Consider the following 13,379-nt stretch of genomic DNA (forward strand, 5'->3'; position numbering starts at 1 on the left):
AGAAAGGGAAAAAAATTGCTGTTAAGCAGCTAAAATAGACATTAAAAAAGACAAGAATGACTGGAATACACTTATCCTGGAAGCACCCCTCAGGCTGCTCTGGGGCCTCTGTTCCTATTTTACACACATTTCTACACAGCCTAGCTTCCCTGGTTCCTCCATTCATAGAAACTTAAGGATGAGGAGTGACTGCTTTGCAAATTGACACTAAGGAAAATGATACATAAAAAAAATAAAAGACAACAGTGGAACTCAGAATATTATGGCCTGAGATTATTTAAGATGCAGACAACTAGTTTGGCACACCCCACATCTCTGATTTTGTGCCCATCATAAGATTAATTGGTGCTGCCCTGTGCCATGGTGAATGCATGGAGATTAAAAAGATGAATTCCTTGAGTAGTGAGTGAGCCTCTATCTTGTACCAGGTCCCATTACTCTTGCCCTTAAGATGCTAAACTATAGTGATTTTATGCTACGGCTGAAACTTCACTTTTCTATGGTGGTTGTTGTTAAGCCGTTTTATAGTTCTTAGTTCTTACTGAGTCTCTAGCTCAGGCCCTCCTTGCGCCTCATAAATTCCTCTCTCTCTGGTCCATATAACCTCCTGCAACCCTTATTTATACTGCTATCAGAAAGATCTCCCTAAATGCAGATCTGCTCCTATTAGTCTCAATGAATGGTCCCTGTAAGCAAGCTATCGTGTTTAGTCCAGCCTGCTGTATAAGGCTCTTCATCCGATCACATTTATCTCCCAGCCTCCTCTGCCTATCCTGCTTCTCATTTTCAGCTCTGTGAACTGCTCTAGATCCTGCACACGCTCTACTCCTTCACTTCATGCCCTTCCTTCTCTCTGGAATGTTTTTCCTTCTTGCCATTTGAGCCACATTATCCTCCAGAGAGTTTTGCTGGAGAATTCACTCCACACCTACGCCACTCCACCAGCTGGGCTAGTTGTCTTCCCTTTGCTCGTGCTATGTATTGAAATAAAGTTCACATGTGTTTGTCTTCATAGCCATTGCCAAGATTTTAAACACAATGGTATCCATTTAACGTTTTGCCAGTGTCTGACACTTGTCAGTGTCTTATAAGAAGTGACTGTTGACTGGGACCACGTTGAAGCTCTTTTCCATTCATTTCCTCATTACTTTTCTAACTCAGATGCCATGCCTCAGCAGGAACCTGTGTAAGGAGTTTGCTAGCTCTGTGGTTCTTCAAATGGTTCTTAGGGTCTGGCCCGTGGAATCTGATGCTTTGACAGTGATGCAGCAAAGCCAGGAGAGCACGGGGGAGCCATGAGGCTGCCTGGGATGAATCTGTGGCAGTTCGGCCCTGTGAGTCTGCTTTCCTCATCTGTTTCTTGGATATGTGCAGTGCGTACATGCTAGTAATAGGATAGCTATAATTTGTGAGTACTTCCTATAATTGTTTTTTATTTAATTCCCATAATAGATTTTGATATATGTAGGGCAAGTAATATCATTACCATTTTTAGAGGAGGAGGTTCAGTCTCAAACCTGCTGACGGTTACATGCCCAGTAATGTAGGCTCTGGGGACTAGAGCTTATGAATTCTGATTTTTAATCTTCTTTCCGTAACAATAAGACAACTACATATACACCACTAGCGATGGCTTCAATGATGAATTTGAATTATCAAAAAAAAGTTTATAGCTAGTTTATTTTGCTTAAGAAGTTAGGATCATAAGTAATAACTTACGATCCACCCAAAAGTTTAAATAAAACCAAGAGAAACAGAGTTCCTAATGAGCTAAGATTCTTGTATATATAAAATAAACTTATTTTGGATACCTTATCCTCTGATTTATAAACCAAATAGTATTGCAACCAAAATTTAGTATCATAATAAGTTTAAGAAACTAGAATAATAAGATAGATATATTTTAGGTGGCTATAGTGATCCATGCCTATAATCTCAGCACTCAAGAGCCTAAGGCAACAGGATCACCAGTTTGAGGTACACAGTGAGACCCAGTCTTAAAAGAAAAAAAAAATTCTGAATTATTCTCCTGCCTTTATATGAAGCCAGAAAATTCAAAACTTCCTATGATATATTGGTGTTATCTTAGTATTACCTGTATTTGAATTATATTTTTGAGAATATGAACATAAAATTACAATTAATGAATTTGCTATTCTCCATTACAGATGTACTTATCTCTGAGCCTAGGTCACCATTAAAGACTTAAAACTGGCTAATTTGAGAGAATCTTACTTTACATTTAGAATTTTAAAATGAGAAAAATTATTGATTTTATTTCTTTATTTATTATGAGAATTTATGTAGCATAATTTACAAATACAGTTTCTCCTGTTCAATTTTATTTCCTTATTATCAACCACCTTGTAAACTAAATAACATTATGTGTTTTATACTATGTGAAAAACAGACTTTAGGAAAATGACATGAAATCTTTCCATGGTGTAAAGTCATAGACCTAAATTGTATGACATGACTAGGGCTTGAATTCAGGTCTTTTGAGTGCAAAATGTGCAGTATCCTTATTTAACTCTCTTGACCCTAGCCTTGCCTTTGCGCTATAATAAAAATGGAAAGAAAGTGCCAAGTGGCAAGCTTGAGTGGTCATCTGTAGGTAAGGGGCTTTGTAAGCCGAAGAATGTGACACTAGGGTCTTCATACTGCACCTACAGAAGGAATTCTGTCTGACACCAAAGGTTTGGTGCATTTTGAGTGCTTAGCTAAGACTAGAAGAATACATTATATTGTCCTCTGGCTTCAGAAATTTTAGCTAGAGAAATGGGGACAATTCTCTAGTTCACTCTGTAGCACAGAGAACCTGCACTGTCATGGGCCTGATGAATTCCCTGGCCAAGCTCATTACTTGAAGGAAATAAGGAGGCCAAGAGGAGCATCCCCTGTGGAATCTGCTCTGTGCAGCTTCTCCTTAACCCAACAAGGTTAAAATACCAGAAACTGATATTTTCCCAAAAAGTCCGTGTCATCTGTGATGTAAAGGGCCACCATATTAACAAAACAAGAATCTGAAGGAAGACTGCTAAGAAAGGTCAGAATCAACACAACAGACCCACAGAGGTGGTATGAAGTCCTTTGACTATGCATGTCTTGATACTGTCTTAAATTAATCCTTATGTAAAGGGGGCTCCTGGTCACCTCTCCCTTTCCCAGAATCCTCCCTCCGATGGCATCCCAGATAGTAGGTGACCATTTCCCAAATATCTCTAAACTCAGTGTCCTCAGTAAGTCCTTTTAGTCTCTGTTTGTGAATCTTAGTATAACAGGATTCCCACTGGATGCACTTAGCTCTTTCTCCTTTGGATGCAGCCCCTGCCCCATGGGAACCTCTTCAGTTCTTTTTCTCAGCTCATTAACTACAGTGTAGTTTTCCTTAAAGCACTTTCCAAGAGAAAAATTCCATATAGCTCTATCTATTTCTACCCTGGAAATCATAATTCTCTTAAGACAGAGGAGAATATCAGAGAGAATGTATTTAATGCAAAATATAAACTAAGTTTTTTCCTTTTTCCAATAATTTAATTGTGTTAAATGGATTGCCACTTTAAAAAAAAGGCACCTGTGGCTACATTTCCTCTTGTCCTGTTCTTATCCATGGTCAGTATCTCATTGACTCTACTTAATTCAAGTTCCTACCTCTATTTGTGAGTATATTTTATAATGTGCTTTTTAAAAAACTCATTATTTAGTTTTTAATACCCAAGAGGTAGCTTTTCTCCTGAAGCATAATGGCACCTGAGACGAAGAGGAATACTCATGAGAAAAAGATTGCCAGATTTAGCAAATCAAAACACAAGATGTCCACCTAACCTCGAAACGCAGATAAACAACAAATACTCCTTCAATGTACGTATGCCTCAAATATTGCATACTTGTATGTGGGTTGTACTTATATACTGTGCAATACCATACTAAAATTATTAAAAATCAATACTACATAAACCAATAATTTGTATTTTACTTGAAATTCAAAGGTAACTGGGTATTTTATATTTTACCTGGCAGTCCTACCTGAGACCAGATGTTTGGGTCTACAGATACTGTAGCTAGACTATGTGAGAGCAAGCAGGATGTTTTTTTAACTTTCACAATTGGCAGAGTACAGTAGCAGCCTTTCCACATTAGAAACCCATTAGAAATGGCATAGGAAGAGGCCTTAATACCCACTGTGACACCTCAGCATCAGAACAGATGATAAGATAAATCTGTTTAATAGAGGCTCATAAATCATTGCTTCAAACTGCTCATGACTCCTTTTGGAGGCATGCATTTTAATTAATTGCTATTCTTTTGTACTTCTCCCCTACCCTCCAGGGTGATTTAAAAATCTTAACTCTATAAATCTAACCTTAAATTTCTGGGTCTATTTAAATACTGATATTTAAATTTTTTGAGGATTGAAGTAAGCGTCAACAAGACAAGGGATAAGGAAAGATAAATTGAATGTAATTGCCATTGAAATCCTTGAAAATAAAAAAAAAATGCTCTCCAAATAAACTGGAGCAAAATTCCCTAGAGTAGAATGTCTATAAATCATGTCTCCAGGTCTAACCATGGTCACTTTAATTAATATCAGTTAGAGCCCAAATGAATTTCATTTAAGAAAACCTAAATTCTGAATGTCAAACAAATTCTATTAGACTGTAAAAATAACCTGTTTATAATACTAAAAGTCCATGATTTTGAAACATTGGGATAAACTCTTCGATAGAGGAACTGTTACCATGCATCACAGCTACACTGCCACCTACTTGGCTAAATTTTTTAGAAATGGGTTTTTAATTCCTACCCCTATCCCAGTTCTCATTTTTTCCCTTTATTTTTGTGATGTGTGGGAGTACATTGTGCCATTTACGCAGGTTCTTACAGTGTACCAAATACATTATACTTGAATTCACCCCCTCCATGTTCTCCTTTATCTCCTCCCCCAATTCCTGGAATAGTTTCAACAGGTTATCATTTTTGCATTTACATACATGTGTGCAGTTTTTGCACAGTTTTCACCCTCCTACCCCCTTTCCCCATCACCTCCCCGCTCCCACTGGTGCCAGCCCTACCCCCCTGGGTAGGACTTTTTCCGCCCTCCTGTTCTCTGATTTTGTAGAAGAAGAAAGAGAAAGGATAAAAAGAAAAACATGACATTTTAGCTTGTTTGAGATAAAGGTAACTACACAGGGTTACCTTGTGGTATTTCCATATCTATATATCTATATCTATATATAAAATAACCTCAATTGGTTTATCTCCTCTAATTTTCTTCATTCTACCTTAGTCCCTTTCTTATTGTGGTTTCCGCTGGATGCTAGTGGCTCACGCCTGTAATCCTAGCTACTCAGGAGGCAGAGATCGGGAGGATCATGGTTCAAAGCCAGCCCAGGCAAATAGTGCAGGAGATCCTATCTTGAAAAAATTCTTCACAAAAAAGGCTAGAGGACTGGCTCAAGGTGTAGGCCCTGAGTTCAAGCCCCAGCACCACAAAACAAAACAAAACAATTTCCATATTCATTCTTGTATAGGGTGTATATCAACTCTATTCAAATTCTTAATTTCCCTACTCCTTCCATGCATGACCTTCTCTTAGTGTGACCAGTGTTTCATATTATTGCTGCATTTGTATTAGGTCCAGTTCTCATTTTTTTAAACTGACAAGTCTGGGACTTAAGGTGGGGTGAAAAGGGATCGATAATAGTTTGTTATCACTTTTCTCAAAATTCTACAACACTTTAGCAGAGTAAAGATGGTGGCTCTTCACATTGAGAAATGTAGTCTAATCTTTTTTCTTTAGATCTGGATTGATCTTAGGTGTCTTTTATTTTTATTTTTTTTTAGGTGACTTGATCAATGTAATGCACCACAAGTGAATTTCCAGACTACTTCATTAGAGACCTTTCGACTTCCAGGAAGTCAAAATGCAGCGTGAATACCAGAGACAACAAGGAAGATTTGGTAGAAGAGGTTACCTGCAGGACCTCTGGCAGACTTACCCAGTAGAGCTCAATGTTGTAGCCATTTCCACCTGGGGAAGACATGCAAGTGAAACCATCCTGCCGCCCAGCCCAGCTGCCAACTGACTACTACCAAAGGAGGTTGACTGATCCCTCAGGGAACAGAAGAACAGCCCAGCCAAATCCTCCTGGGATTCTGACCCACGAAATCCTTATGTAATAAAATGGTTGTTATTTTAAGTTACTACATTTGAGAGTAGTTTGTTAAGCAGCAATAACTCACCAGAATAAACAGTGATGCATTAATATTTATACTTAAAAAATAGTAGAATGAGGTAAAAGAAAAGAAGCGTGTGCTGATTAGAGAAGGGGAGGGTGGAATAAAATTCTATAGAAAGAAAAAGACCGTAAACACTCTGGATACCAATAAAAGATGATGTGGAGATTTAGAGGACCTGCAGTCAGTTTTAAGAAATCAAGAACCACAAAGTTTTATCAGGCTGCTACCATAATTTTGGGCCAACTCACAACTTTGGCCCAACTTCTTAGATAGAGATTCAGAGAAAGAGCAGGAGTAAAGTTTTACCTCATGTAGCTTCTGTGAGCAATAATGAATAAACATGACAAATAAATATGCAGCAAATACCAGCTTAAAGTGCTAAATATGTAAGAAGCAATTTTTGTACCTACTAAAAAGCTTTCATCAGGTGATTTTAAACTGGAGGAATCACAGACGAAAACAACACTGGAAATACCAACAGATTTTTATTTTTTGTACTTTTATTGAAAAGGTACATTTAAAAAAATACACAGACATTTTACCATTTACAGATTGCCGATATAGATACTCTAAGAGAGTTCACTTTATTTTGTTGCCCCAGATATCACAAACACTCCAGTCTTGTTGACATCAGCTTAGAAAGGGGGACATGGGTGGGTGACCTGCAACATATTCAGTGAACAGAAAGACAAACTGTTCAATTATAAACTTTATATCTTCTGTACATTATTGCATTAGGGAGCCACAAAATTATGTAGCATCATTACAAATGAAAACAAGTTAAAAATGAAGATAATTACGTAGAAGTACATGGAGTCATTGTCTTCTTGCAGAATGCACAGGAGGTGCAAAAATATGCAATTTAGGAAGCTCTTTTTGTAGTTGTATATGTTCGCTTAGCAACTCAAACTGGTAAGGAAGCTACAAAATAAGTTAAATAAAAATAGCAAACAGGTAGTAAATATACCTATGTTATATGGCTTTCTATTTTGTTTAAATATCTCCAAATAAGATGTGAAATAAAGAAAATACATTATCGTTTGTTCTCTTAAAGAGAAAATTCAAAGCTACTTTGCTTCCTAACAATTACACAGCAATTAAAAATGTTGAATTCAGACAAGAGATACAACCTAGTACTACACAGGATACAAAGTACTTGGATCTAAAACAGTACACAATCCCTGTTGACAACAGTACACCAAAAAAGAAAACGTTGTGATCCGTTGGTAAGGTGGTATCCACAAGTAAGCACTTGTATTTGGTTTTTTGTTCCACACTAGCATACGCCTGGTTGGATTCCAGAGTTATTTACAGACATGTGAGGAAGATCCTAGTTTTCAAGTCTGTCAGGAAAATATCCCATATTGTTACTAAGCCATATTACACCCATGGAAAAATAGAGACTGATTTTCTTTCTTTTCTTGTCTTTTTTTGATCGATACTTGTTTAAGAAACCAAATATCTCAGGTACACCAATTGAATGGACTAAATGGGAGTGGGACCGGGCAGGGAGGATAAAGCCTATGTGCTCAAAATCCTAAATGACAGGAGCGGGCCATCACATTACTCTTGAATCTAGTGATGCGTTTTTCTTTGGAGGTGGGTTCGGTGGCAGGCTGCATTTTGCGGGTAGGTTGGTGGGATTACTTACTGAAACACAAAATGCTTACTTCACTGAATCCTTTTGGCTCTACTCAACTTTCTTACTGGCCTTCATTGTCTTGGGGCTTGCAGATGTTAGTATGGGGCGAAGAGGATGGAGGCTGGAGTGGCACGAATGGGTCCATGCCCTGCTGGCCTCAGGAGCGCTGGTGGGATGGCAGGAGCCTGGAAGAGCGAGGCAGAAGGCCGAGGCGGCAGTGACAGCGCAGAGGACACAGCTGCAGCAGCTGCCAGGGGCGAGGACAGGAAGGCTGGGGCCAAAGGCTTCATCATATCTTTCTGGAATGCAAGTTTTGCCTATTGTGGGGGAAACAAACCGGGAATGAGTGTGGATATTGTTTTTGAATAACTGTGCCACAGGTATCAGTAAAACACCAAAGTTAAGGAGTCCTAAATTTTAAAAACCTTTACTTTCAGAACTGAAGAAATGCTTGTTTTCACAAAACTGGTTTCAGTAGCTCTTGGCATAGTTTTACTTTGATTTGTTTCCATTTCAGTCTTTGATCCTGGGTTCAAGGGCAAAGGAAGTCTTTCTGAACACACACTAAGGTGCACAGCAGGAAAAAAAAATTGAGGCTTTTTTCAGGCAATGAGATCAATTCAAAATTCAGACTTGTCTAAAGCCATCATGTGGTCTAGGGAAAGGTTTTATGTTTTTGTCCTTTTTACTGGAAGGTGCAGGGAAGCATGACCTTCACTCCACTTCTCTTACGTAAACCGCAGGGAGGACATTAGGGACCCAGGAAGAGTTAAGAAAACAAAGTCAATTTACACGTCTCTTAACAGGCCACATAATGAGTATTCCCTGAAAAATCACAGCTAAGTAAAATTCGGTTCCTGGGAATGACTGTAAATTGGTTAGAAACATTTTCTCTTTAAAAGGAATCCCAGCGTGGAATCTTCCTGTGAAGGACGAAATCAGTCCTCAATTTCTCTCCTTTGCAATCAGCAGGAGCTTTGCAAGCTGGCTTTGTTTAATGCAGGTACCACCTGCTTACAGGAGGCTTTGGAGAAGCTGCGTGGTGATCTCAGCATCGCCTCCAGCTGGCCAGTCCCAACTTCATCTCAGCCTGAAAGCCTCGCTGTGCTCAGCCCCAAGGAGATCATGAAATTCGGGTATTTATATGACAACTATTGCTGACCTGAATAAATACCCTGATGTATTTTTACAAGGAAACTAAAACTAGTATATACTGAGAGCAGGTAAGACAGGTAAGTAGGTAAGACATTCCTGCTAGAATGGAAAGAGAGCAATACAAATTCCACTTTTTTGTACACACATGCACACATACACACACACAAGCCAGAAAGCAAGAGGACATTAAATTAAATGGATGGGTTTTTGCTTCATGAAAGTAACCCATCTTCCTAGGTTCTACACATTCCAGGATTCCTCAAGCCTTCTTTTACCTGAGCCTTTACTTTTCTTTATAGGCTAAAGAAGGTAGTCTTTGACAAAGTCTTGGTAAAGAGGAGGTATTCATTTTTAATTAAAGAGGTTCACCTTTTCTGGGCATGGAGGTACATACCTATAATCTCAGCTACTTAGACAGCTGAGGCAGGAAGATCAAGTTCAAGGTCAGCCTGGGCAGTTTAGTTAGGCTTAAACTCAGATCAGAATTTTTAAAAAGGCTGAAGATGTGTCTCAGTGGTGGAGCACTTACCTAGCATGGTACTGGGTTCAGTCCCCAGTAACAAAAACAAAAACAAAAAAGGGGGTTCACCATCTGTTTTCTAAGGAAACTTTCATTAAGGTACCTTGTAGCAGGAACTAAGCAGTTCATTCTAAAATGTCTATGAGGGGTGTTTAAAGAGAATGTGGCTTAGTGGTGGAGCACTAGCCTAGCATGCGCGTAGCCCTGGGTTTGGTCCCTAGCATCACAAAAATAGATAAGTAAACAAACAGATTCACAACCTTTCATGACAATTAGTCCATTGGCCCTCTTGATGGCACTTGCCAACCCAGCCAGGCTACTCCACAAAAGTGAGCAAGTGACAGAAACTTACTGCTAGAATGCTTGGGCTCCGCTGGAGTTTGTTGTAAGGGCTGTATTTCGGCTTCAGTGGTTTCCCTGCAACTCGGTCTTTATGCCTTCGGCTAGAAATGTGCTGAAAAAAATGTGACACATTAGCTGAATCTATGAAAGCTATGATTTCCTAGATAGATGTGATTTCTCCACTCCCAGCTCCAGGTCCACCTTCCAAGATGGCTTGGGTAAAATGTTTGCGATCTCTCAGTTAAGACTGGTTCCCTCCCTTGATTGGCTTGCCTCTGGCTCTCTCCTGTTCTCTGAAGCCTTAGCAGACTTTGCCTGGTGTAACCATGGTTATAGAGTCCATCTTCCTGACCAGATTTTGGGTTCTTGCAAGAGAGGCTTCACACCTCCCTCAGAGGCTCTGGCTGGACAAGTTCCATAAGATTGTTGTGCCATCCCTCTAACACCTCGCATAGAGCCTGAGAGACAGTAGTAGTGGACACCCAAATATTGGACACTGGCTTTCTCTTCTACTTTGCACTTGCATGTTGCAAATTTTTTGCATTCTATAAAGGATGGCAATTTGAATGAGTACTGTGAGAAACGATCTATACATGAAGAGACAAAGACAGTCAAGGGATGACCCCAAATGCCAGTGTATACTAACTCAGAGTACATTACCTGTTTGAGTTGAATTTCTGAGTTAACATGAACATCACAGATTTCACAATGAAATGTCTTGTTCTGTAGTCCTGATCCCTTACTGCCATTCTGCATCTTTAATCTTGATCCAGGTCTAGGATAGGACTTAATTGGACCAGCTCCATTACGAGCCTCAACCATAGTCTTGTGTTTAGATCCTAAAATGGAACAGATGTATATTAAATAGCTACTTGAGAACTATCGGAAGATCTTTGTTTTCTTTTTCTTGAGAAGTTTTTCAGGCTGAAGGTCTCAATTTTTTTTAATGATCATTTTAATGTTGATTATAAATTAAATCATTGCATTGTAAAAAATTAGAAAACATAAAATTATAGAATAGTATATGGAAAATATGTAGAAGCATAAGAAAGTTAAGATAACCTAGACATTTATAGCCTAAAAGTACCCATTGTGCTCAGGCTCTTTTTTTGGTATACTAAAAAAAAGTATATTTTCAAAATTCAGATTTTACTAATTAAATATCCTGAAATTTTCATATACCAAATCATAAACTACTTCTTTCTCTTTTTTGTTCCTTTGGTTTTTGAGATATGGTCTCACTATGTAGCCCAGATAGACCTTGAACTTGCAATCCTCCTATCTCTACTTTCCAAGTGCTGGGAATACAGGCATGTACCACCACACCTGGACATGTAGATATTTTCTTATTATATTTTAATGGCAGGCCAATATATTATATCATATTGGGCTACTATAATTTATCCAGTCTGTCTCTACTAATAGACTTTTAATCTGTTTCTCCTTTTTTCTCCTATGAGTGTATGGTAGTGAATATTCTGCATAAATACTTGTCTTCATCTCTGTCACTTCTTCAAAATGAGTTTTGGAAAGTGTTAGCTGCTTTTGAGGAAATGAAGAACAGAACCAGTTTTATCTCCAAACTGCTTTTGCCTTACTGTCTCCAAAATTATTATGATCATACTTTTCTAAAAATTACTCCATTTGAGGCAGATTAAAATTAGGGAAAGTTTGGGATGCTCATAGAAAAATATTGCATCTCAGATTGAGAATGCTCTGGCTCAGTGACCACCCTCACCTGGCTCAGAACCGCCCATGCGCCTCCCCACTCTACCTTCCACCCCCCCCCCACCGCATGCTCCCTTTTGTATTTCCCGTCCCTAACTTTTAATAAACTCCATTTATACCTATGTGACCTGCCATGAATCTTCCACATGGAACAAAGAACTTGGAAGTCTTCTGATCATACATTGCACCAGCGCTGTTAACACTTTGAATCAAAAATTAGAGAAGACACTGGACAAATGATGTCTGAACAAATGATGTCTGTGATATTCTGATGGACAGTTGGCTTTGTCATAAACATTATTTAAATTCGAAAGATAGTGGCTAACCTGTGTTGTGTGCCTCTAGCTGTGATAGGGAATTCACAGCCACTTTGCATAGTGAACAATAAAGTAATTTTTTGGCTTTTTCTTCTTCTGATTCAACAGCAGAGCCAGGAGCTCCATTTGTGCTTTTGGAGGGAGAAGCGGCTGCCCCAGGTGGCAAGGGTGTTGAGCCAGACTTGAGGAGGAATGAGACACCTTCAGAGCCTGATGGCTGACTGGAATCGTTGGCTTTTAACTTCCCTTTATCCTCTAAGAGAGACATAGAAATACGTCATTAAAACCTCCTATGTCATACAAACAGATAAATGAAAAACAGAGATTTGACTTCTATATCAAACAAAAAATTCAATATAGAGTTCTTACTCCAGTATAGATTTTAGTGCATTAGGCTTGATTTAAACAGAATTTCATGCTGTCAATTCTTAATATCATGATGACTTTGAAAAACAAGACTTTGTTCTCTCACTTAAAGCAGGTAATTTTCTGTCTGATATCCTTGAGGGAAGTCTTTAACATACAGCAAAACCTGCTGCTCTGCAGTGTGGTGACATGAAAGAAGTCATTAGGCAATGTTAGTTTCATTTGGCTACTTATGCTTTAGTTCTGACAGGATATAAAGTTAAAATTTAACTTTTACACCAAGTTAAAATTGTAAGTGGTTTGCGGGGCAGAGAAGAGGGAAGAAATTTGGTTAATTGTGGTTCTGGCTAGTTAAGTTTTTGTGGCCCTTTGAATGGCAATGCAGTTATTCCAAAATACAGGAAACCAGGGCTCTATTCATTATGCTTATTGGTGACTGCCAGTCTAAATCAGAAGTTTTAAATAATAACATCAACCATAAGCACCACATGAGGGTTAGCCAAATCATTTAAAGACATCTTGGCATTTTGATCACGTAGCTAACAAATGCTTATAATCCTCAAGGCCCATGTGCGGTTATGAGGGGTCAGAGTGACTCACACAGAATCTAACTCATAGGATTTCATTTGCTATTCAAGACAGGCTCTGTTCAGTGACTCCTTTGGGAAAGAAACTGGAGCATTGTCGGCAACAGCAAAATCAAAAACAGTGGAGCTGGTTCTCTTAGAAAATGTATGTAGATATGCTGATTGACTCTCATTAATAGAAGACAGAATTAAAAGTGAAAAAGTGTTAATATCTCTAGTTAATTCTAAACTATATTATCTTTGGCCTGGATGACCAAGAAGGAAGGAATGAGTAGGGAATGGCCATGTTCCATGTGTTTCTATGTTTATGTTACAATGTTTTGCATATGGACAAACCAAAGCACTCAAAATATGTTTTTTTTTTTTTTTTGGCACTACTAGGTTTGAACTCAGGGCCTCATGTTTGCTAGATGCTCTATCACTTGAGCCACACTCCCAGGTCTTATTTGCTTTAGTTATTTTATTTTAGTTATTTATGGGAG

The 13,379-nt window shown here is 38.6% G+C and overlaps 1 protein-coding gene across 15 annotated transcripts in view; it reads right to left on the reverse strand.

Moving 5' to 3' along the window:
* Positions 1-6,732: 6,732 nt before the first annotated feature.
* Positions 6,733-13,379, reverse strand: part of Znf385b (zinc finger protein 385B) — a 383,429-nt gene continuing 376,782 nt past the window's right edge. For 14 of the 15 annotated variants that reach the window (XM_074071198.1, XM_074071197.1, XM_074071211.1 and 11 more), the window contains 4 exons: positions 11,954-12,199; positions 10,560-10,738; positions 9,910-10,011; positions 6,734-8,199 (listed from right to left, as the gene is read on the reverse strand). In XM_074071198.1, the coding sequence (XP_073927299.1) occupies positions 7,978-8,199; positions 9,910-10,011; positions 10,560-10,738; positions 11,954-12,199 (749 nt within the window). In that variant the 3' untranslated portion in view covers positions 6,734-7,977. Of the gene's footprint in view, positions 8,200-9,909; positions 10,012-10,559; positions 10,739-11,953; positions 12,200-13,379 lie in introns of all 15 variants that reach the window. The other variant, XM_074071212.1, reaches the window with a different exon arrangement.

This window comes from Castor canadensis, chromosome 4 (assembly GCF_047511655.1).
Source record: "Castor canadensis chromosome 4, mCasCan1.hap1v2, whole genome shotgun sequence".
In the NCBI taxonomy this organism is placed as follows: Eukaryota; Metazoa; Chordata; class Mammalia; order Rodentia; family Castoridae; genus Castor; species Castor canadensis.